This window comes from Eptatretus burgeri, chromosome 3, assembly GCF_056783735.1.
Source record: "Eptatretus burgeri isolate ZD-2024b chromosome 3, Ebu_testis_v1, whole genome shotgun sequence".
NCBI lineage: Eukaryota > Metazoa > Chordata > Myxini > Myxiniformes > Myxinidae > Eptatretus > Eptatretus burgeri.
Window position 1 is genome coordinate 137,357,112 of NC_140963.1, and position 22,261 is coordinate 137,379,372.

The 22,261-nt window shown below is 44.0% G+C and overlaps 1 protein-coding gene across 3 annotated transcripts in view; it reads right to left on the reverse strand.

Moving 5' to 3' along the window:
* Window positions 1-22,261, reverse strand: part of RNF213 (ring finger protein 213) — a 645,256-nt gene that overhangs the window by 549,196 nt on the left and 73,799 nt on the right. For all 3 annotated transcript variants that reach the window (XR_015056656.1, XM_085875806.1, XM_085875807.1), the window contains 2 exons: window positions 12,224-12,285; window positions 6,383-6,559 (listed from right to left, as the gene is read on the reverse strand). Coding sequence is in view for 2 of the 3 variants with exons in the window: in XM_085875806.1 (XP_085731932.1) it covers window positions 6,383-6,559; window positions 12,224-12,285 (239 nt within the window). In the remaining variant the exon portion in view is untranslated. The remainder of the gene's footprint in view (window positions 1-6,382; window positions 6,560-12,223; window positions 12,286-22,261) is intronic.

The following is a 22,261-nucleotide window of genomic DNA, read 5'->3' on the forward strand; positions in this document are numbered from 1 at the left end:
CCCCCGCCCAATACAATTTAGCCCGAGATGACCCTCTAATTATTTTCATACTGATCGGATAAAGCGGTTGACGTATGCAATTATGATGTCACACTTGTTTCCCATGGGAAGTCACTTGTTTCCCTCTCGTAGTCAATGTGTGGCACCATACTACGCCCCCTGTGGTGAATAATAGCAGGCATGGAATTGTCCCCAGACCGGGGTAAAAACCTCTCATTTGTGGACAGTTCCTCGTTGATCCTTTGGTTGGCAGTGAGAGAGAGAATGGCATCTATTTGTGAGAATTGTGCGTGCAGACTGTGCGTCACCCAGATAGCTCAGATGGCAGAACACTGGCAATGTTCACCAGAGGACCTTGGTTTGATTCCCAGTCAGGGCATTTAATTTCCCCAAAATATGCATATAAAATTAAAATTCAGTGGTTGCAAAAGTATTCAGTGTCATAAGTCAGTCAGTACTTAGTATAAGCACCTTTTGCAGCAACGACTGATGTGTTTTTGGGTAGGTCTCTACCAGCTTTCGCACAGTGAGATGGTGAAATCTTTGTCCATTCTTCACGTGAAAATTACTCCAGTTCTGCCAAGTTTGATGGGGATCATCAATGGACTGCAATATTCGCGTCTCGTCATAATTGTTCAATTGGGTTCAAATCAGGATTTTGACTGGGTCACTCAATAACATTTATTTTCTTATTCAGCCACTCCATTGTGGCTTTACCTTTGTGCTTTGGATTATTGTCCTGCTGAAATTTGCATCTCCGACCCAGTTTCAGATTCAGAGCTGACGACCAGGTTTTCATCAAGGATTCTCTTGTTCTTTGCACCGTTCATTGTCCCTTCTGTCCTGACAAGCTTGCCAGTTCCTGCTGATGAAAAGCTGCCACCACCATGCTTGACAGTAGGGATGGTGTTGACTGGGTGATATGTCTGGCGCAAGCTTAACACTGCACAACACTAAATATAGACCAAAAAGTTCAATTTTTGTTTAGTTTCTCCACATGCTTGCAGTATTATTAAGATGCTTTTTCACAAACTTAATCAGAAGTTTTCGATGGGTCTTTTTCAGCAATGGCTTCTTTCTTGCCATCTGCCCATGGAGGCCAGCTTTGTAAAAGGCCAGGATATTGTTAATTGATGAACACTGACCCCCCCCCCCCCCACATCTCAAACACAAATCCTTGCAGATCTTTCAAAATCATTGTTGGATTTACAGTGGCATCTCAAACCAGTTTCCTGCTTGCCCAGCTGTTGAGTTTGGATGGGTGACCTGATCTGGGTGGAGTCTTGGTGGACGTCTTCCACGTCTTAATGATTGATTTCACCGTACTCAAAGGGATAATGAGTGACTTTGAAATCTTCTTATAACCCACTCCTGAACGGTGCTTCTCCACCACTTTATGTCTGACTTATTTGGATAGCTTCTTGGTCTTCATGTTTGCCATGTTGGTTGACCAATTGAGCTGCACCTTAAAACTCCCTAGATAAGTGAGGAAGCTTAATTTTTTAAGTTGAACCACTGATTACATTCAGGTGAAAGCTATCAAACATATTTTGTGACCTTTCAAACAAATAATTTACTCCTTGAAATGATTTAGGGCTAATTAGCCAAATAGTTTGAAAACTTATGCAATTGAGAATCATCGGATTTTCTCTGTTAATCTAACTTATTCACATTTTATCTGAATTTTTTCGCTTTATCACTTTGGAGTAGCTTGTGAAGACTCCACATATTAAGTTTGATTTGAAAGCATCATGAAATAAGCTCAGATGGCATTAAATTTTGAAAACTTTGTCGGGGGCTGAATACTTTTGTAGGCCACTGTAACTCGTCTGGTGAATTTCTGCAAAACCGTTAAGGAGATAGTTTGACGGACGTACAAAGACAGATACACGGAGCCGATTACAATATCGCTGTTTTATTTTTTAAAGCTTGGTGATCATAATTATACTAATAATAATAATAATAATAATAATAATAATAAACAGAAGAAAAACAATAGGTTACCCAGTCCATTAGACTCAGGTCAGGTCAGGTATGGGAGCATGTGCCAGAACAGCACGTCGCTGCGTCCACTTTCCGCCGGTACTCCAGGGGCCTCCGTCTGGCCATCCCCCAGGCAGATGCCAGGCCCATCCCCATCTCCTTGAGATGATGGTCAACCTGTTGCAACCATGAGGCACGTGGTCGACCCACTGGCCTCCTCCACTCATGAGACCCCCTCGCTGAGAGAATCTGGTGAGCAGGATCAGAGTCAGGAAAACGAGCCACATGTCCATACAGCCGCAACTGACGCTCACGGACTATGCAGGTAACAAATCTCATCCGAGTCTCTCTCAGCAACCGCTCGTTGGACACAAAATCCGACCAGCGATAGCCAAGGATTCTCCGAAGAGACCTGGTACCAAAGGAATTAAGTCTCCGTCTCAGATCCTTGGTCAGAGTCCAAGTCTCGCACCCATAGAGCAAGACTGGAAGTACCAAGGACCTGAAGACTCGGACTTTCGTCCTCCCGCACAGGTACCGGCAGCGCCACACCCCATGATCCAGTGAATCCATGACTCCCCAGGCCCGACCCAGACGTCTATTGACCTTTGACTCGCAGCCAGCAGAGACATGAATATCACTGCCAAGGTAAGTGAATCTCTCCACGACCTCAACATCCTCACCACAAACAGACACAGACAGGACAGCAGCATCCAAGATGTCACCGAAAGCCTGGATCTTAGTTTTGACCCAAGAAACCCGTAATCCCAATGGCTCCGACTCCTCATTCAGCACCTCGAGGGCCCCCAAGAGGATGTCTAAAGTCTCCGCAAAGATGACTGCATCATCTGCAAAGTCAAGGTCTGAGATCTTGACATTCCCAAATGATGCACCGCAGCTTGATCTCTCCGACATCCTCCCTAAAATCCAGTCCATACAAGTGCTGAAAAGTGTGGGGGCAAGTACACATCCCTGACGAACTCCAGTAACAACTGGAAATAAGTCAGAGATGGTACCACCACACTTCACAGCACTCTCAGCACCAGAGTAGAGTTCAGACATCAGATCGATCAGTTTTGGTGGCACCCCACGAAGACCAAGAATCCTCCAGAGGACATCCCGATTCACTGAATCGAACGCTTTACAGAGATCAACATAGGCTGCAAGCAGCCCCTGCCGAAACTCTCGTCTGCGTTCGGTGAGGACACGAAGTGCAAGGATACGGTCAATCGTTGACCTCTTTGGTGTAAAGCCTGACTGCTCTGGATGCTGGTGCTCAAGCAGATGGTGGCAAACCCTATCGAGAATTATCCGAGCAAAGACCTTGCCCGGCACTGAGAGCAGCGTCACCCCTCGGTAGTTGTTGCAGTCTTGGCGATCACCCTTCCCTTTCCAGAGAGGGACAACAAGGCCCCTCTTCCAGTCAGTTGGGATGATGCCTGCGTTCCAGGCAGAGCACAAAACTGCATGCAACGACACGAGTGCAGCATTTCCACCAGCCTTGAGAAGTTCAGCATGGATGCCACAGATCCCTGGAGCTTTGCCCCGTTTCAACTGGTTCACCGCAGCCCGTGTTTCCACAAGCGTAGGTGGACCACAGTTGATTCGAGGGTCAGCAACAGGGATTGTAACACCCTTGACGTCCAACTCGACAGTTGGGGGATCAGCCTGGTACAACCGCTCAAAGTAACCGGCCCAGCGGGCCTTCACTTCAGACTCCTCTGTCAAGAGCCTACCACTCTCTGCTCGAACTGCAGTGCTCCGAGGGATGGGCTTGGATGAACGTAATGCGCGAATTCCCCTGTAAGCGGGACGAGAATCACCTGTCCACAGGTGATGCTCTACCCCCTCCTCGATTCCTCGCACATAGGCCTCCTTGTCCACCCTCAGTGCACGTACGGTTTTACGCCTCAGCTCCCTGAACAGCTCAGCTCTGCCATTCAGCCTGGCCCTGCGACTCTGGTCAATGGTATCCAGTGTCCCTTGAGAGACAAAATTCTTCTTTGCCCTGCGGTGAGCTCCAAGGCATCCACCGGCAACATCAAGGACGGTGGTCTTGAAGGCGCTCCACAACTCTTCAGGACCCCCCAAAGCACCCAGACCCCCCAAGTGTCCACTCAGCCTGTTCGCAAACTCCTCAGCTACTCTCTCATCCCTGAGCTTGGCAACATCCAGCCTCGGCTGGGATGGTACCATTCTCCAGGATTTAAGGTGCAGCTTTAGAGTTGCTACAACAAGCCTGTGGTCAGTATTGAGGAACTGAGCACTCCGGTAGACCCTGCAGTTCTGGATCATCCTCCAACGACCGTCAATGAGGACATGGTCAATCTCCTTTGCCACACCGCCAGCGTTGGAATACCAAGTCCAGCGATGAGCTTGTGGGCACTGAAACCATGAACCAGCCACCCTAAGTCCATGACTTCTTGCAAAGTCAAGGAACTTAGTGCTATTCTGGTTCATAGTTCCTGACCCATGGGGACCAACACACACCTCATAACCGTCCCTATCAGTTCCAGTCGATGCATTGAAATCCCCCAAGACTAGAAGTGTATCTCGTCTGGGGCACTGATCAACCACAGACTCTAGTGTGGCGTAGAATGCATCCTTCACGGTGAGATCACTCGCCTCAGTCGGAGCATAAACAGAGACCAGGGAAATGACACCTAAGGAATGACGAATCCTTAATCTCATAATACGCTCGTTGACCGGTGTTACCTCAATTATCATTGGGGTCAGCTTATTGGACACAGCTACAGCAACTCCTTGGGCATGGTAACCATCAGAGCGACCAGACCAATAGTAGGTGTCGCCACCCACCATTATCTCGCCGCAATCCGGTCTCCGAACCTCAGAGAGAGCTGCAATCCCGATGTCCAAACGCTTGAGCTCAGATGATAACAGAGACAGGTGATCATCCTCTCTTAGGGATAGGACATTCCAGGCACCCACCCGAAGGGACCGCCTCAGGTTAACCCAAGGAGACCGCCGTCTGGTGGACGACACCTCAGCACCACTCCGACACACTCTCCCGCAATCTGACCCAGGGATGTTACCCCGTGGTTTCCCTCCTATCATCAAAGATTGGGGGTCCCGAAGGCTTTGCCCCAATCCCGTCATCCGGTGAGCTGCCCTGCGAAGGGAAGCTGCACAGGAGGTACTCCCACGGAGTGGGTTTTCAGATTTTTTTGCGTTTTTGCATTTTTGCGTTTTGCGGAATGAAGGGTTTTACGGTGGCCGGAGTGCAAATCCTGCCACCAACCTCCTAATAAGAAGTGACCCAACTGCAGGAGGACGTCCGCAGACACAGTTGGGCACTAGATATGGATGGCCGTTGGCTCACAAGGAGCTCCTCCGCCCTTTGACAGGTTTTGTTTTTAATCCTGCTGGGTGTCCATATCCAAACACCCTCCTCACCAGAAAACCTGGTGGGGGAGACGGTTTAGTCGCCGACAACCCGACCATGGAACAGGTTAGTACAGGTTTACATGGTACCTGCAGCAGGTCACAGATCGAACCTGACCAGCCAACGGAACATTAGACTGGGTACCCTAATAATAACACGGGGGCTGGCAGGATGGCGTAGCAGTATGCACACTCGCCTCGAAGCTATCGAGCCTGGCCTTGAAGGTATGCCCAGCTTTAGACTGTCGTCCCGGTGTTTCACAATGTGTGTGCCGTCTCTTGGTTGATGTTAAACTATGCGTTCCGTTGGCTGGTATGATTTGGTGGATGTTAAAGATGCCATGGTGTCCCTCACGAGGAATAGGCGAGCTATCTCCGGCAACAGGGACAAATTCCGAATTCCTGCCCTTACCTTAGTCGAACGTGAGGACTGACCAACCAGTTTGTGAAATACTTGGGCCAAACTTCCCCCTGCCAACCCCACAAGAACATGGGAATAATTATGGCTACTAATGAAGAAGAAGAGGAAAAATAATTTAACACACCATTATCATCCGCGCACGTGCACATGCGAATGCCCCCCCCCCCCCCATCACCAGCTGCTTGAACGGGTGTTTCACGTACAGAGACATGAACAATAGGAGCTGTTATCATGTAATTGTGCTCCAATGTTGTGTGAAGTTTTGGGAAAATTAATCGACTTTGCCAAGAACTCAAATTTTTCTCCATCTCAATTAAGCACTCCCACTACCAACTGCTAATGTTGATTGCAGTACATATCAGCACAAGAAAAGGTGCGACACTCATCCATAAGATAATCACTAAATGGCCGAACTCTAGCACATGTGCACAAGTTTTAAATGAGATTATGTTTTGAATCAAAATAAATTGCACAAAATCTGTTAATATATTTCACAAAATTTCATTTCAAGTAATAATGTTTGTAATGAAATGTAAAAGTGCATTTACATTATAACAGTGAAGAAAAAACACACACTTTTCAAGAACAGTCATGGTTGCCATATTAACCCATTCTCCAGCAGACTTTTGTAATATCACCACTTTTTGTCGTCGTTCATTGAACTGAAATTCCTTTGCCAAGACAGCAACAAAAACGACAGTGATGTCTTCCTTTGCAGGAGGTTGTACTTGTTTTTCTTTAATATCCTGCAGGCTGAGGGAAATGATAAAATAAAGTACAAAGAAATCAAGTCTGTGTTGCCTTTGGAAAGTTGAAAGTACAACACAGGAAGTCATGTAATGCAAGTGATTAAGCTTCTTTCAATATATTTATAAAATTGTATGATTCAGAACTTGTACCTGTATATCATTCATCAATGATCATATCAACAAAGACTTGGATAAGATGATTAAGGTTGTGATGGATATAGTTGTTATTGCAATACTACAATGACTGAGTAGGGATGGCCACCTGAAAGAGCAATTTCAAAACATCCAAAGTTTGCAAAACCCTTCAATTTTCATATTTGAAAACACACCATCACTTTATCAGAAAGTCTGAAGCTTAAATTTAAGTGGAATAATAAAATAATTGCACTTCTTCAGTTAAAAGTTTAAAAAATTGTCCGAACTGACCAGTAAATATGGCTAGTTACTATAAAAAGGTAGTTTTGTTAGTCCAAGTAAATGACTTGTTTGTTACGTCAAGCTGGCAATAAATTAAGGTACGAGATAATAAAATGATCAATATCAGGAAGGTGGGAAGGGGGGAGGGGTTGGTTTTTTTGTATACATAGTCGAGGCTCATGGAAGAGCTAGTCCACTGAACGGATCAGGACGGAACAGGATGCAAAAACACATGCATGGGGTGGACAAGATGGATCCAGAAGGAAACTCCAAGGAGGGAAAATTGGAAAGAGGAGATTGCGGTGAGGTTAACGAGGGGAGAAAAGATCATGGTTTTGAATTGGGGATGATCTGAGATGGTGGTGAACAGCTGTCTTGAGGACTTGGAGGGAAGGATGAGGTTAAAGAGGATGTGGAAGTCGATTCCACAGGCAGTAAAATGCGTTGGCGTTGATGTTTCAAATTGGAAAAAGGGGTTAGATGGGGTGTATTCTCTCCCCCAACTTGTTCAATCTGTTTTGTGAGTACATCATGTGGAAATCAAACTTGGATGACATAGAGGTTGGAGTCAGGATTGGAAGAAGATGCATCAACAATGTAACAATCTAAGGTGTGTTGATTCCACATTGTTGACAGAAAGTAAAGAAGGATTGATGAAACTACTGCAGATGGTGAAGGAGGAAAGTGGAAAAGCTGGTCTTTATCGAAACCTTAAAAAAAGACTAAAATCTTGTCAACAGAGAAGATTGATGTGTTCAGATTGGGAGACGATATGTGCTTCCAGTCAATACAAAAGGCCACCTCTATTACATATTGTGAACCGTGGTGTCTGTCAGTGCGTTTGTCTGTCTCCCATTTATGGCGGCCGCTTCGCACGCTGCGTTTGAAAAGCCAAACATTCACTTTTGAAATGACAGAAGAACAGGCATGAATAATGTTGATGCCAAATATTTCGCAAGCAGGATATTTTAACCCCCTTTGAGATAAATTAAAACTCTGCCGCCTGATGTTTCACCACCATTTAGTGGTGTGCAGTATAAGTAGGTCAGAGCTTCGGCTCCGAGTGAAACCAAGAATGCAACACAATTAAACTTTTAAAGTCCATGTAATAAAAAAAAATTGCAAGATTAACAAACTTTTCCCATCACTGGGGACGTGTACTTTTACTTCCTTTTCCCGTCACTGGGGACGGGTACTTTTGCTAGCTTTTCCTGTCACGAGGGACGGGTACTTTTGCTTGTAACCAAATAAAATTAGAATATTTTCCTTATTCTCCAATGGTTTGTGGTTTGTTTCGGCAAGATTGTATCTAGCCGATGTAACCAGACTCGTAATGATTACCAAGTCGGCTCTGAGTCTGGGAGGTCAGTTGTTCAAACCCCAGCCGAGTCATACCAAAGACTATAAAAGGTTACGTGCTGCTTCCATGTTTGAGGCTCAGCATTTAAAAGGATAGAACAATGGACAAGCAATGGCAAACCACTCAGTATAACCCAAGAAACTGTTGTGGCAGCACCAACGCTCTGTGAAGAGTATGGTACATCAAAATAAAAAAAGGCCAGCCCGATTGTGTGGGAGTGAAACTTGGACAATGAGATGGAAGAGGAAAGAAGAATAGAAATTACGGATATGGGGATGTTAAGATGGTTGTGTGGTATTTCATGGAAAAATGCATGATGGAGTGTAGCTCTCTGAAATCATTATTTATCTGTATATAATTTGGTGGGTTTGTGTGTTTCGATGTGCGTTTATGTGCTGGTCTCATATATTTTGCACTCCTAAACCACGAGACAGAATGAGTTTAAATTTTATGGCTGTACTTTAAGTATGTCTGGGAAGGTTTCAGGTGTTAAAGAGTATTTGAAGTTGTGGGGGTTCACGAGGTGGGGGGGGGCGGGACAACACAAATTATCTACGTAAATGTATATCGTGTAGCGCCTCTCCTGGCAGAAGAGTTTATTACAAGTCCAGCAGTTTATAGTCTTAATAATAACAAGTAATAAAAACGTTTTTTAATGTAAAAGGATGTGGGGATGATAAACCACCGAGTATGTAAACAAGGTCGGGATGGTCTCAAGAGATTATCAAGTGAAACCATCCCCACATCATTCTTGGAATAATGGTTGTTGCCTGTCCATCCATACATCCATTTGCAATATTTGTACATGTTGTTTGTGTCCAAGTATGAATTTGAACAGTGAAATATTAAACTGCACACGCACGCACACACACAATTGCACAGTATCAGCTATTCCTGAAATATAATCCTTACCATAATTCACGGACCGGTGTTGTTTGTTTGTTTATGTATTTGTCGTGCTACTCCTCATTCAATTCTGGGTCGATTACATGCAGATTTGCAACATAGGATCAGCACGACCCCAATTAGTGTATAGGGGTGTTTTATCTTTGCCAGTAGTCTTGGTGGGAGACACAAATTCTCAATTTAAATGTGTATCGTGTAGCACCGCCTCCAGGTGGGGAAGGACATTACAAGTCCCCACCCTCTACAGTCCTGAAAACTTGTCCCTACATTTTCCAGTGCAGTGAGGTGTTTTGAATTTATAAGCAGTAGAAAAGTTTTTGCTTTTTGCTTCATGCACGTAGCCCAGGTTATTTTTTGTACCAACACAGAGCTGTCAGTTACCTAGACACGACCCAAATAAAAGTATGCGTCAGAAGAATGTGTTGCAATCTTGTCCCTACATTTTCCAGTGCAGTGAAGTGTTTTGAATTATAAGCAGTCGATAAATTTTTGCTTTTTGCTTCATGCACGTAACCCAGGTTATTTTTTTACCAACACAGAGCTGTCAGTTACCTAGACACCGCCCAAATAAAAGTATGCGTCAGAAGAATGTGTTGCATGTTTGGACCAAGATTGCCCATAGGGTGGGTACTCTGCAAGAATAATTTAAAGGATTGCTGTAAATGATGCTAATTTCACAACATCCATATTCAACATAACACAAACACACAACACACAACAAACACACAGACACACCTGTATGATGTACAAATCCAAGGAGATGTATTATGTCATTTGCAGGCATAACCATTATTGAAAGAAAGATGTCGGGATGGTTTCACATAATAGGTTGTTGTGACAATCTCTACCTTGTTTACAGACTTTTACATTTTTACCGCAAGCGCGCAAAGCGAAAATTGGGGTTCAGCAATTGGTTCACTTTCTCTGTCTTCTGCACGTCAGTCTACGATCGAGGAACTACTTGACCTCAGTTGAATGTCATATTTTGAAAAATGTTGAACACAAAATCAGAACATGAATCAGAACACAAACCTGCAGTTTAGCAGTACTTTGGTTCTGAATTTGACAAAATGTATGGCATCTTGTTCCAATCGCACGTGCGCAGTGAAGAGCAAGGTAATTTTTTTGGTCTGACTGCCCGTCTGGCAGTCAAACAAAACTGAAAATCATTACAAACAGGAAACTTACTGTTTTTTATGGACGTCATAAAGAACACAAACAACTGGTATGAATAACTAATGCAACATGTTCAACAAGGTGGTGGAAAAGACGCAACATCAACGGTGGTAAACTTCTGAAAAAAGTTGTTTGTTTGTTTTTCTACAGCCTTTAAAAACCTTTATTTTATTTCAATTGAATTATATATTTGAACAATATGGAACACAAATCACCTTCTTGTCACTTTCAAAACCTCCAGTTTGGCAGTACTGTACTCATACAAAATATTAAGGCATTTTATGCCATCTCAACAAATCAAATTTGTCGTTCTCCCTCTGAGTATTGGGGAATATCAAGGATAAATGGTGAACCCATGAAGAAGAGAGTAAGTTTTGAGGCAAACAGAAAAACACCAAGATGCAGGCCAAAGAAAACATGGCAGCAATGTGTGAACAACAATATAAAAGATTAAGTATGAAGAAAGAGGATGCAAATGAAAGAACCAAATGGAGATATGTAATCACTCGATCAACCTGCTAAAGTAGAGGAAATTTCATTAAACAAATTTGATGATGATTAATGATTTGTGGTTTATAAGAATAGAAAATGCTTTTAACTAAAGAATGAGAGAGTTGATCACCGAACACCTTACCCCACGCAGTGTTCAAGTATATAATTCAATTGAAATAAAATAATGATTTTAAAGGTCGTATTAAAAAAAAATTGAGAGGTTTCGCGCCATTGATGCAGTCTTATCCACCACCTTATTTAACATGTCCAAGTACTACAAAATTGGAGGTTTTTGGAAGTGATTTCAGAGATTTTTTTGTTCCACAGTGTTCAAATATATAATTGAATTGAAATAGAATAAAGACTGTCAAAGTTTTATCAGAAATTAATTCTGGAAGTTTACCGTCGTCGACACAGAGGCTTTTAAATCACCCTATCGAACATATTACATTAGTAATTATTTATTTGTGCCTGTTGTTTGTGTCCTTCATAATGTCCTTAAAAACAGTAAGTTTCCTGTTTAGAATGATTTTCAATTTTGCTTGACTGCCAAGCAGACAGACAGTAATAAAATTTATCTCACTCCCCTCTCTACGCACCTGCAATCAGGATGAGCCAAAATACTGATAAACTACAGGTTTGTTTTCGGATTCATGTTCTGATTTGTGTTCAAACTATAACATTCAATATTAATTAAGTTGTCCTCGATCATAAGCTGAAGTTTGTGGACAAACAAACAGACAGAGTGAACCAATTGCTTAACCCTGCTTTTCACTTTGCATGTGCAGGGTAGAAACACGTCCATTCTAAGTCCGAGAGGTCAACGGTTTGATTCCAACCATGGCTGAGTCTTACAAAAGCATTATGAAATGGTATGTAATTCCACGCTTAATGCTCAGCATTTAGAAGATTGAGCGTGGACAAAGCATGAGAGCTGGTATCCCCAGGGGAGTTTGAGGATGGAGGGGGAGGGAGGGCAGAGATTTCTCCCTCAAAGTGCCCCAAGAACGAAAGACAGAAGAATGCCGCCACTAGATGGTGCTGCCAGTACCCAATGTGTCCCTGAAAGTCGCTAAATGGATTTTTTGGGGGCGGAAGTAAAGTCCTGTGTTGTCCAGGGACTATCTGCTTATGTATGTATGACTTGTATGTGACTGTTCTTCCCTGAGCATGAGAAACTGTAGAAAACATTATCATAAATTGTGAAGCCTTTGAAATACTTTTGATCAAACATGAATAAATAAATAATTTGGAATACATGCGATACAAAATGCAATGAAGGAAAACTTGATGGGTGGGGGGGGGGGGGGGGAAAACCTTTTTGGCATTTCATTGGGATGTTTCTTTGAGCCATCATTCCTTCCTCGTCTCTCATTTTCCTGCAAAAGAAGAGATAACTTGCAAGTTACAGAAAGACAGAGAGAGAGACTTAAAAAAGTGATTTCAATCATATTATTCAAAAAGGCATTTCAAGCCTGTCCACCAAATAAAATTCCAAACATGCTCAATGTGTCAAAATGTTGGCAATATGTTCAAGTCCCACGACAGGCCTTACATATAAGTTAACCATGAGAGTAATGAGATTGCTACTCTGAGCACTTGGATACATTTTCTCTATTCAAGTAACCTTTGCCACCAACAATTAAATGTTTCTGGTAATACTGGACATCCCAACACAAGAAAGCCAGTGCTCTGGTTCTGCACTCTGTCGAAAATGGTGCTTGTCACAGCCCCATCCAAGCCTTAAAACACATATGCATGAAAATAAGATTCATAATTTTGAGAAATCGAACCCAAAGTTGAAAAAGGAAAATTGAAAAACTGACCATTCATACACTGTACTTGCAGAGGTACCCACACCTTGTGTGGAAGGAATTTAAAGTTTAGAAAAAGATAGCCAGGTACTATGTACAATTGCAATGAATTAATCACATATAATTTAGCAGGCAATACTATAATAATAATAATAATAATAATAGCAGTAATAATAATAATAATAATAATAATAATAACGCAACGATTAATACAATACAGTACAATGTGTACAATATTCAATCAAAAATAACAGGCAGCAATGCTGCTGAAAGCCATTACCAACACAATCTTGCTCTGGGAGTGAATCTTGACCAGGATCAGATTGATGAGGAATGTCTTCACTGTTGTTCCTGGAGCATCCAGAAACAATAAGTTATGTCCGTCAACAGCATAATTACCTACAATCTCCATGAAGTCATTGTAGATAGCCTGCTGATTGTCTGTGAGGTTTTCATGCAGCTCCTCTGCCTGTGCTGCCATCGCATCCTGATTGTAGGCCACCTCACGGTGGTATTCACATGCAAACTGTCCCTCAGCGCCTCTCTCTGGTGTTGGCAGCCCAAACACCATGACCTTGTCCTCAAGTAGGCCGATGGTCTGGTTGTAGATATCATCGTAGCCTGCCTCACTGTTGTTGATGAGACGGCGGTGCTGATGCACAATATCCTCAGCCGAGGAATCATGGGACTGCACCCACAGCTGCTCTGGATTGCTTGGCGTACATGTAGTGAGGATGATTGCCATGAGTGACCTGCACATGGCTGACAACTGGGTAACGTGGCCTCCTCCATAGCCAAGTTGAGATGCTGGTCATTCTCTCGGAGACATCTGGCCTGGCATGCCTGGCATGCTTGGCCGTTGACCGTCTTCAGATTTTGGAAGGAAAGAGGACCCACAAAGTCATTGAGAAGCAGCCGGAATAAGTAGCACTTATTGTGGGTTGATCGTGTAGATGCGGCCATGGCAGCTTGAACACATGACAGCCATTCAACAACCTCACCCCGCTTGCGCCTGGCCCATTTCTTGTTCCCTCTGTTCTAAGTGAAGCATTCAGGAAGGTCTGTATATTTTAGTGATCTTGTGAGCCGGGTGTTGGCTTAGTGGTTTGGGTGGCGGCTTGGGATCCGAGGGTCCTGAGTTCAAACCCCGTTGGCTGCTGAATTAATACAACAGGGAGTTGACTCAGCCTGTCATCCTTCCGAGGTCAGCGAAATGAGTACCAGTGTGTACTGGTAGAGGGGCACTGCATCAGCAACACAGTCACGCTTCCAAGAAATGATAGCTACCCCGGCAGCTAAGCTGCCATACGCAAGAAAAAGAAGTGTTCTTGCAAACTCGTCCTCACAACACAGCTCAAAGAAGGCAGTTAGCATGGTGGCCAGTGGAGGACCTTGTGTATGGGCCACAGGAGTGTGCTCATCAAAATAAATCTTCTGTCCATTCTCCAAGTGCAGTGCAAGTCCCACCACTGGCGGGAAGTACTCATGTGTCGGATGTTCTAGAATCCACCATACTACATCACTGCTGCTGCATAGTGTGCAATCTGGAACTGTGTAATCTCATCAACCACCTTGATCGCTCCTTCCTCAGTCTGCTGCAGCTCCAACACAGCCTGGTCCATCCCCTTTGTGAGATATTTCAGAACATACTCATTGCTGTTTATGCTGCTGCAGATCTCAACATTTATGTGGTAGTTAGAATGGATCGTAGGGCACCACCCACTGGTTTGTGATCTGTTGCATCTTGATCTTTCCTGTGTTACCACCATCCTCGGGCTTCCTATGGCAGTACTTGGGATAGCTGTCAACACCTTGCTCAGTGCATTGGAGGAATGCCTTGGGGTCATCCTTTCTGCACTTACCATCATTCATGCATGGTGACCTGGGGTTGATGGCATCACATGGGCTATGGGTCATCTGGGCTATGACAATGCTGTGCAACTCAAGGTCTGCTTCCTTGTTGGGGATCTCTGCAGAGATGACCATGTCAATCTCCTCCGGCTTAATGTTGTTTGGAGTGAGCCATGGGAGGATGTGGGCAGGTGGAAGGCCTCTCCTCTGATACTCAAAGGAGTACAGAGCCAGGCCCACACCACACTGAAGGCACCTTTCTTTCCGAACTCCATGAGCTTCTTGTGCTTCTGACGGAAGACGTCGGCAATAAGGTCTGGCCAGTCTTGTGGCTCTTGTGCTGGGGAGCAGATTGTCAACTATCTCTGGCCAATTGGGGTTGCAAGTCATCGTGATAAAAAGGTCTGGCCACCCATGGCGTCACACATATGCCATGGTATCTCTCTGTTTTTCATGCATGTAGCGTGGCCAACCCGTGTAAGAGGCTGGCAGCACGACACGTTGGCCAATGCAGTGAGGATCTACATCCCAACCCAGAGAAGCATCAGGAAGGCTGTCATACTCTACCAGTCAAAAGTTTTAGAACACCCCCATTTTTCAGTTTTTACTGAAATTTAAGCAGTTCAAGTCCAGTGAATAACCTGAAGTGGTACAAAGCTAAGTGGTAAACTGCCAGCGGTTTAAAAAAAAAAAGTTTAGATTACCAAAAACTGAAAAATAATGTAAATTTCAGAGTTGTTAAAAAAGGCCCTTTTCAGGAAACAAGTAATGGGTTAGCAATTGCAGCTGTTCTGCAGCAATGGAAGTAAATTAAGCCTTGAAAGTTGATGCAAACAATTCCTACAGGTGTCCCAATTTTTGTTGATTAGTTACAAACCCTCTGTCTGTATAAAAGCAGTGTTGGAACAGATTGTATTGCTACACCTTCTGAAGCATTATTTGGACAATATTGCACTGCAGGAAGCAGTATATTGCTATCATAATGGTGAGAAAAAGTCAATTCACAAAGGAAGACAGACAGACCATTACAACCCTTAAAAGTGTCGGTCTTTCCTTTTGAGAAATTGTAAAGAGCCAAGGTGTCAGTGAGTGCAGTTTCCTGCACCATCAAAAGGCACTTGGAAACTGGAGGAAACTCTGACAGGAAGAGGTCTGGCAGACCCAAAGCCACAACAGAATCAGAAGGCAAGTTTCTGAGAGTCAACAGCTTGCGTGATAGGCGGCTCACAGGACAGCAGCTTCAAGCACAGCTCAACACTGGTCGAAGTAAGGAAGTCTCAGTTTCAACTGTGAAGAGAAGACTTCGAGCTGCAGGTTTGACAGGTCGAGTGGCAGTAATAAAGCCATTGCTGAGATAGCAAAATAAGACAAAGAGGCTTGCCTGGGCCATGAAGCACCGCCAATGGACTACTGAAAACTGGAAGAAGGTCTAATGGACCGATGAATCAAAATTTGAAATCTTCGGTTTATCATGTAGGGTTTTTGTACAACATCAAGTAGGCAATAGGATGGTTCCTCCGTGTGTGTGACACCAACTGTCAAATATGGAGGAGGAAGCGTGATGATCTGGGGCTCTTTTGCAGGATCCACTCGGCTTGCACAGAGTGACTGGCACCCTGAACCAAAAGGGCTACCAGAGCATTTTGCAGCGCCATGCAATACCCTTTGGTCTCCACCTAGTTGGTCAGGGGTTCATCCTACAGCAAGATAACGACCCAAAACATACCTCGAGGCTATGTCAGAACGACCTTAGAAGAAAAGAACAAGACGGTAGGCTTCAAATCATGGAATGGCCAGCACAGTCTTCAGACTTAAAGGCCCTGTCACACCTTGACGATTTAGCCAGCGTATGTCGGTGTCTGAAAAAATTGTCTAATACGCTGGCACACGTCGAATACGTTATGGGTAAGTTTTGTATACGTTAAGAGCATGCTGAAGCATGCTGGTATACATCGTAGTACGCTGGCATACGTCGTAGTACGCCGAGCTCGTCGATAAATGTTAACATGCTCAAAATTTTCCGACGTATGCCAGAGTATGACTCACACGTTTCGCATATGCTGGCCATGAGTTGTAGGCACGTTACGCGATCGTTGACACACGTTACTTGTAAGTTACTCATAAGTCAAAACACGTCGAGGTAATGTTTAGCATCCCCAAAACTTATTTCTAACCTATGAGTAACGTGCTTTGAACCTATGAGTAACGTGCTTTGAACCTATGTGTAACGTATCTCCAATGCATATTGACGTATGTAGACGTATTTGACGTCTTCTGGACGACCACAAAAATTACTGAACCTGTTTCTAACTTACAGCTACCATATAATGGCGTATTGGCAGCGTTTAGGGGAATTGGTATATAAAAATGGGGTTCACAGGAGGAACCCGTCAGTGTTCCAGACTCCATGTGTTTTATTTTTTTTTTACCGGCATGACGGTGTTGTTGACACTTCGATTTCTAGTGCGGTTATAATATAATATAATTAATAGGCTGCCGCTCAACGATTTAAATCATAACCGCACTAGAAATCGATTAGATGCGCTGTGATTTAATTTAATAGTTAGGGAGCGATTCCAACACAATGAAGACGCCCTCCTCCTCTTCTGCGAAGAGGAAGAAGAGCCCTCTTTTTTTCTTCGGCATGATGGTGTTGTTGACACTTCAATTTCTAGAGCGGTTATAATATAATATAATTAATAGGCTGCCGCTCAACGATTTAAATCATAACCGTACGAGAAATCGATAAGATGCGTTGTGATTTAATAGTTAGGGAGCGATCCCAACACAATGGAGACGCCCCTCCCCCTCTTCTGCGAAGACGAAGAAGAGTCCTCTTTTTTGGGGGGGGGGTCGCGGCTCCAAAAGGTTGAGAACCACTGGGCTAAACATTACCTCGACGTGTTTCGACTTATGAGTAACTTACCAGTAACGTGTGTCGACGTGTGTCAACGATCGCATAACGTGCCTACAACTTATGGCCAGCATATGCGGAGCGCGAGTCATACGCTGGCATACCTCGAAAAATTTTCAACATGCTGAAAATTTGTTGACGTACTCGGCGTACTACGACGTATGCCAGCGTGCTTCAGCGTGCTCTTAACGTATACAAAACTTACCCATAACGTATTCTACGTGTGCTAGTGTTTTAGACAAATTTTTCATACGTCTGCATACGCTGGCTAAAACGTCAAGGTGTGACAGCAGCTGCTTGAATCGTCGAGCGGCAGCCTGTTAATAGGCTACGCCACGTGATCGTCGGCGATACACTGCCACGCTATGCATACGTTAGACTATCGTTGGGCATACGTTGTGAACGCCTACAACACACTAAGCATTCGTTGGTGCAAGTTATCGATAAGTTATCGAAACGTTCTGTGTACGTTACTAATACATTATGCATACGTCCAACTCGTTATGAATACGCCAAAAACATTTGTAAAACATCAATAGTTCAGCATACGCCAACGTTTTACATACATTTTGATACCTTGTCATACGCTGGCTAAAACGTCAAGGTGTGACAGGGCCCTAATCCCCATCGAGCTGGTTTGGGATGAACTGGACAGAAGGGTGAAAACAATATTTGATTTCCATTGTAGAAAGAATGCCATGAGTATGTTCGGCTGCTATATCTGCAAAAGCTGGCTACTTTGATGAGTCAAAAGTTTAGATTAAATTTTGTTTAACTAAACGATTTCATGATTTCTTTTTTATCTGCAATTGTTTATTTGTTCTATGCTTTAATTTCAGAGTACATTGACACATTAAGCTGTTTAAATTTAAGTAAAAACTGGAAAAATGGGGGTGTTCTTAAACTTTTGACCGGCAGAGTAGATCTTTAACTCATGATCTTTAACTCATGCCGTAGGAAATGTAGTCGTTCAGTCTCAATCTTGCAGTATGCATCAACCAGGAAATGCTGGAAGAGGTGGGCACCATAGAGGAGGTAGTTGCATTCACGCACCATGATGTGGTAGCTGTAGTGCAGCAGCATTGCGATATTGCGGTCATTCATGCTTGTCGAGTAGATGTGAAAGCCATCAGTACCATATGGGAAGTAGAGTGGATTCTGGAAGGCATTATAGGCACCATGACGCTCAGAGATCCGTCTCAGTGCTCAATCATGCAGCCGCAGCACAAGATCACCGTTTTCAGTAGGTTTATTGTCCATCAGAATGGCCACCTCATTTGTCCTTCCTAATTGTAGCACTGTTCATGCTCACCCTGAGGTTGTTTGTCCTCCTTGATGGCAATCTTGTACTTTGTAGTATTGCCCTGTTCATCCAGGAGGTCCTTGGCCATTTTGAGCTAATGCACATAGTGGATGTTCTGGTGCAGCCACTTCGTGAGCTTGGCACCGATAGAACTGTTGTCTGAGACGGCCCCTGATACCGTTCTGCTCTGCCAGGCTGTTGAAAAAGACATCTCGAGGAACTTGGCCTGGTCTTTTCGGGCAAGAGGAGGCTGCCAATCTAGTGGAACACCTGACCCTGGTTGTGGAAACTTGGATTCCAGCCCATCACAGAAGCATCCTTATGGCCAAAGGAAGTCATGGCAAAGGCAGCATTGTACTTTCTGATGTGCCAAAGAAAGTGTTTGTAGTCTGCATCATCACCGGAGAACAGCTGGTGGAGAAAGTCAGGCAGCTTTGGGAACAGTTCCAAGATAACCTTGCCACTTGAGCAGCAAACACCCACTGCTTCCCCATGAAATTTCTTTGCACCACATTAGCAGATGAAAGTCATGCCACCAATGTCAGCTCTAGGGGTGGCATCAGCAGGGTTGTACATGAACGCCATCCAGTTGGCACATGACTGTTGCTGATTTTTGACCATTGCATAATCGCTCGCTGTCTGCCTGTTGTCATCGATCTCGTGCATCTGAAGACTCATTTACCCAGGCAATGTTATGATTTTCGCTGTCTGCCTGTTCTCATGGATCTCATGCATCTGGAGACTCATTTGCCCGGGCATGCATATTGCGTGTGGCATCCTTCTTTTGGTGCTGAGGGTTGTTAAGATGGTTTGGCTATTTCAAACCGTCATAACCTGCAGTGATGAGATTGGCTACCTCAACCTCTCCAGCCAGCCGGGTACGTAGAGGGATAACTGAGGTCCCCCACCAGGAATCCCTTGATGGGTGGGTTTATGAGTAACCCTTGTGGAAATAAAAACAACATCCACAAAAGGGTGGAAGGCAACCTAACGGCCAATTCACTACGCTGGTGGAGGAGTGGTGACACGCCAGCAGAAATCGTTTACCAAAACTGCCAAATGAATTACAACACAGAGAAACACAATTATACCTTTTTAGATGTGAAGCCCCCGAGCATGCCAACTGGGTTTGAAGCTACTGGGGATGAAGGTAATCATGCTTTCAATTATTTGCATTGTAATGACACCTCATACTTGCCTGGTATTGGCTTAGTGGTGAGGGTGGCTGGCTTGGGATCCTAGAGCCATGAGTTCGAGCCACGTTGACCACTGAATTAACACCAGGGGGTTGACTCAGCCTGTCATCCTTCCGAGGTCGGTTAAATGAGTACCAGTGTACTCGTCCCAGTGTATGCCCCGATTAGAATTGATGTACCATATCCCTGTGTCGTAAGAGGCGACCAGGGTTGGCATCAGGAAGGGCATCCGGCCAAAAAACATTGCCTCAAGAAGGGAACCATGATTGCATGGAGACCGTAAAAAGCTAACCCCTGCTCAGCAGGGAAAAATGGCTGCAAAAACAGCTGTAAATGACACCTCACACTTAAAGCCTACAATGGGCAGTGTGCGGTTGAAGTTGCATGAAGAACAAAGCATGGGAACCTTGAGCTTAGGATGCTGGAACATGACCACACTTAATTATGACCGAACACGTGAACATCTGATGGCCACGTTGAAAAACTACCATTATAGTCCATGGGCCAGATATGGTCCACGTGCACCCCCCCCCCCCCCCCAACAACCCTTCGACCCCATATTTTTCTGAAGCCTTAGGGTCCCCTGAGCATGAATTGAACTGGTAACAGTGAATAAACTGGGACTCACTATCCATTTTCCAACCATATCTGACAGTACCCTTAAAATGTCAACTTTTCCTCAGTTTCGCACCTAAAAAATCCCCTGACTGATAAGATCTCTGCAGTTGCCCAATAAGCATTAATACTAACCAATTATATATCAAATGAAAGATTATCACATGCAGATTTTCAAAACAGAGTCATCTGTCAAATTTAATCGCGTTATCTTTGTCCCAAGAAGTGAGGAAGAGGAGTACCTCGCCTTTCTTTTTGACAACTCAGATATCTGAAATAATAACGTATATTCATGCTAATTTTACCTGACACAAGCAAATAAATATTTCTATATCATCACAAATTTTACTACCTTTCTATTGATTCCAAAATTGTCCCACACCAACTAAAGATGTACCAGGTATTACGTCTTAAACATAAGTACATCACTGTTGCAACACCCAACATGTAGTCACCAGTAAGACGTAAGACTGCGAAAATATTCCTTACTTCACATAAAGAATATAAATTATAAGTTTATTTAAGAAAAACAATTGAAACTTAATATGTCATGTCCACAAAATATCATTGTGCATGGATTACGCATAATATTCATTATCGCTGTCGTCATCACTCTCCAATGCCTGCTCTAAATCATCAAATGCATCCATATCTGAATCCTCATCAGAGTCAGTGTCGTCAGGTGTGACTTCAGCAATGTCAGCCAGTTGCCGTGGGAGGACATCTCCTTCATACCACAGAGGATTAAGGTTACCATCCTTTTCCTCCCAACCATGTCCCTGACTGGCCTTCGGAATCTGTGGTTGTGGAATATGCACGGTCTTCCAAATCCGTACTTGGAGGTTTACTCTCCGAATGTGCTGGGTAAGAGCTCGCTTACAAGGTGGTAAGTTAGCCATATCCACATTCCCTGAAGGCACAAGGCGACTTTGCCTGGCACAGAGCTCGTTTATACGAATGAGTCGCAGATCATCAACTTTTGACACCTTTGACGCTCTCCCGTACATGGCACACGTGAAGGTGTCCAACTCATCAACGAGCTCATCAGGAATATCCCAAGCATCGCCCAGTTTCTCTAGAGTAGAGATATATTTTGGAAAGCGCAGAAGAGTTTTCACAGGTTTAAGTTTGCCAATTCCTCGGAAGGCACTAGTGGTGTCACAGCCACTATAAGCATGGAGTGCCATGAGAGCTGTGCACTTTTCCTGGCCAAAATCTGTAGCTAGTTCACTGACATTTACCATCCTCTGCTTGTTGCATTTGCCTGTGTCAAACAGGACAGTTGTACCATGAAACGAGGCAGCATAGTGAAATAGGATGAAAAATACATCCGAGTCTGGACTTTTCACTCGGACAAATTGATAGTTTGAGTCTAGCATACTGAACATACAGTATCATACGAGAGTCAGTTTCTAGATTGGGTTGATTTCAGCAGAGGTAGCTCCTCTCTAATTGTTGTTTGGCCACCAGCAGATGTGAGCAAATATGCGATGCCCTCACAAAGATCACTCGCCTTCCATGCAACCTTTATGTATAGTTATCACCACTCCAGAGCCGAAGCAGAAGTTTGATGAGCTGTATCTTGTTCTCATCATTTGACAGGAACAATTTCCAATCAGGTGGTCTCTTCGTGGCTTCACCTGTAAGTAAAAGCTTTTCTCC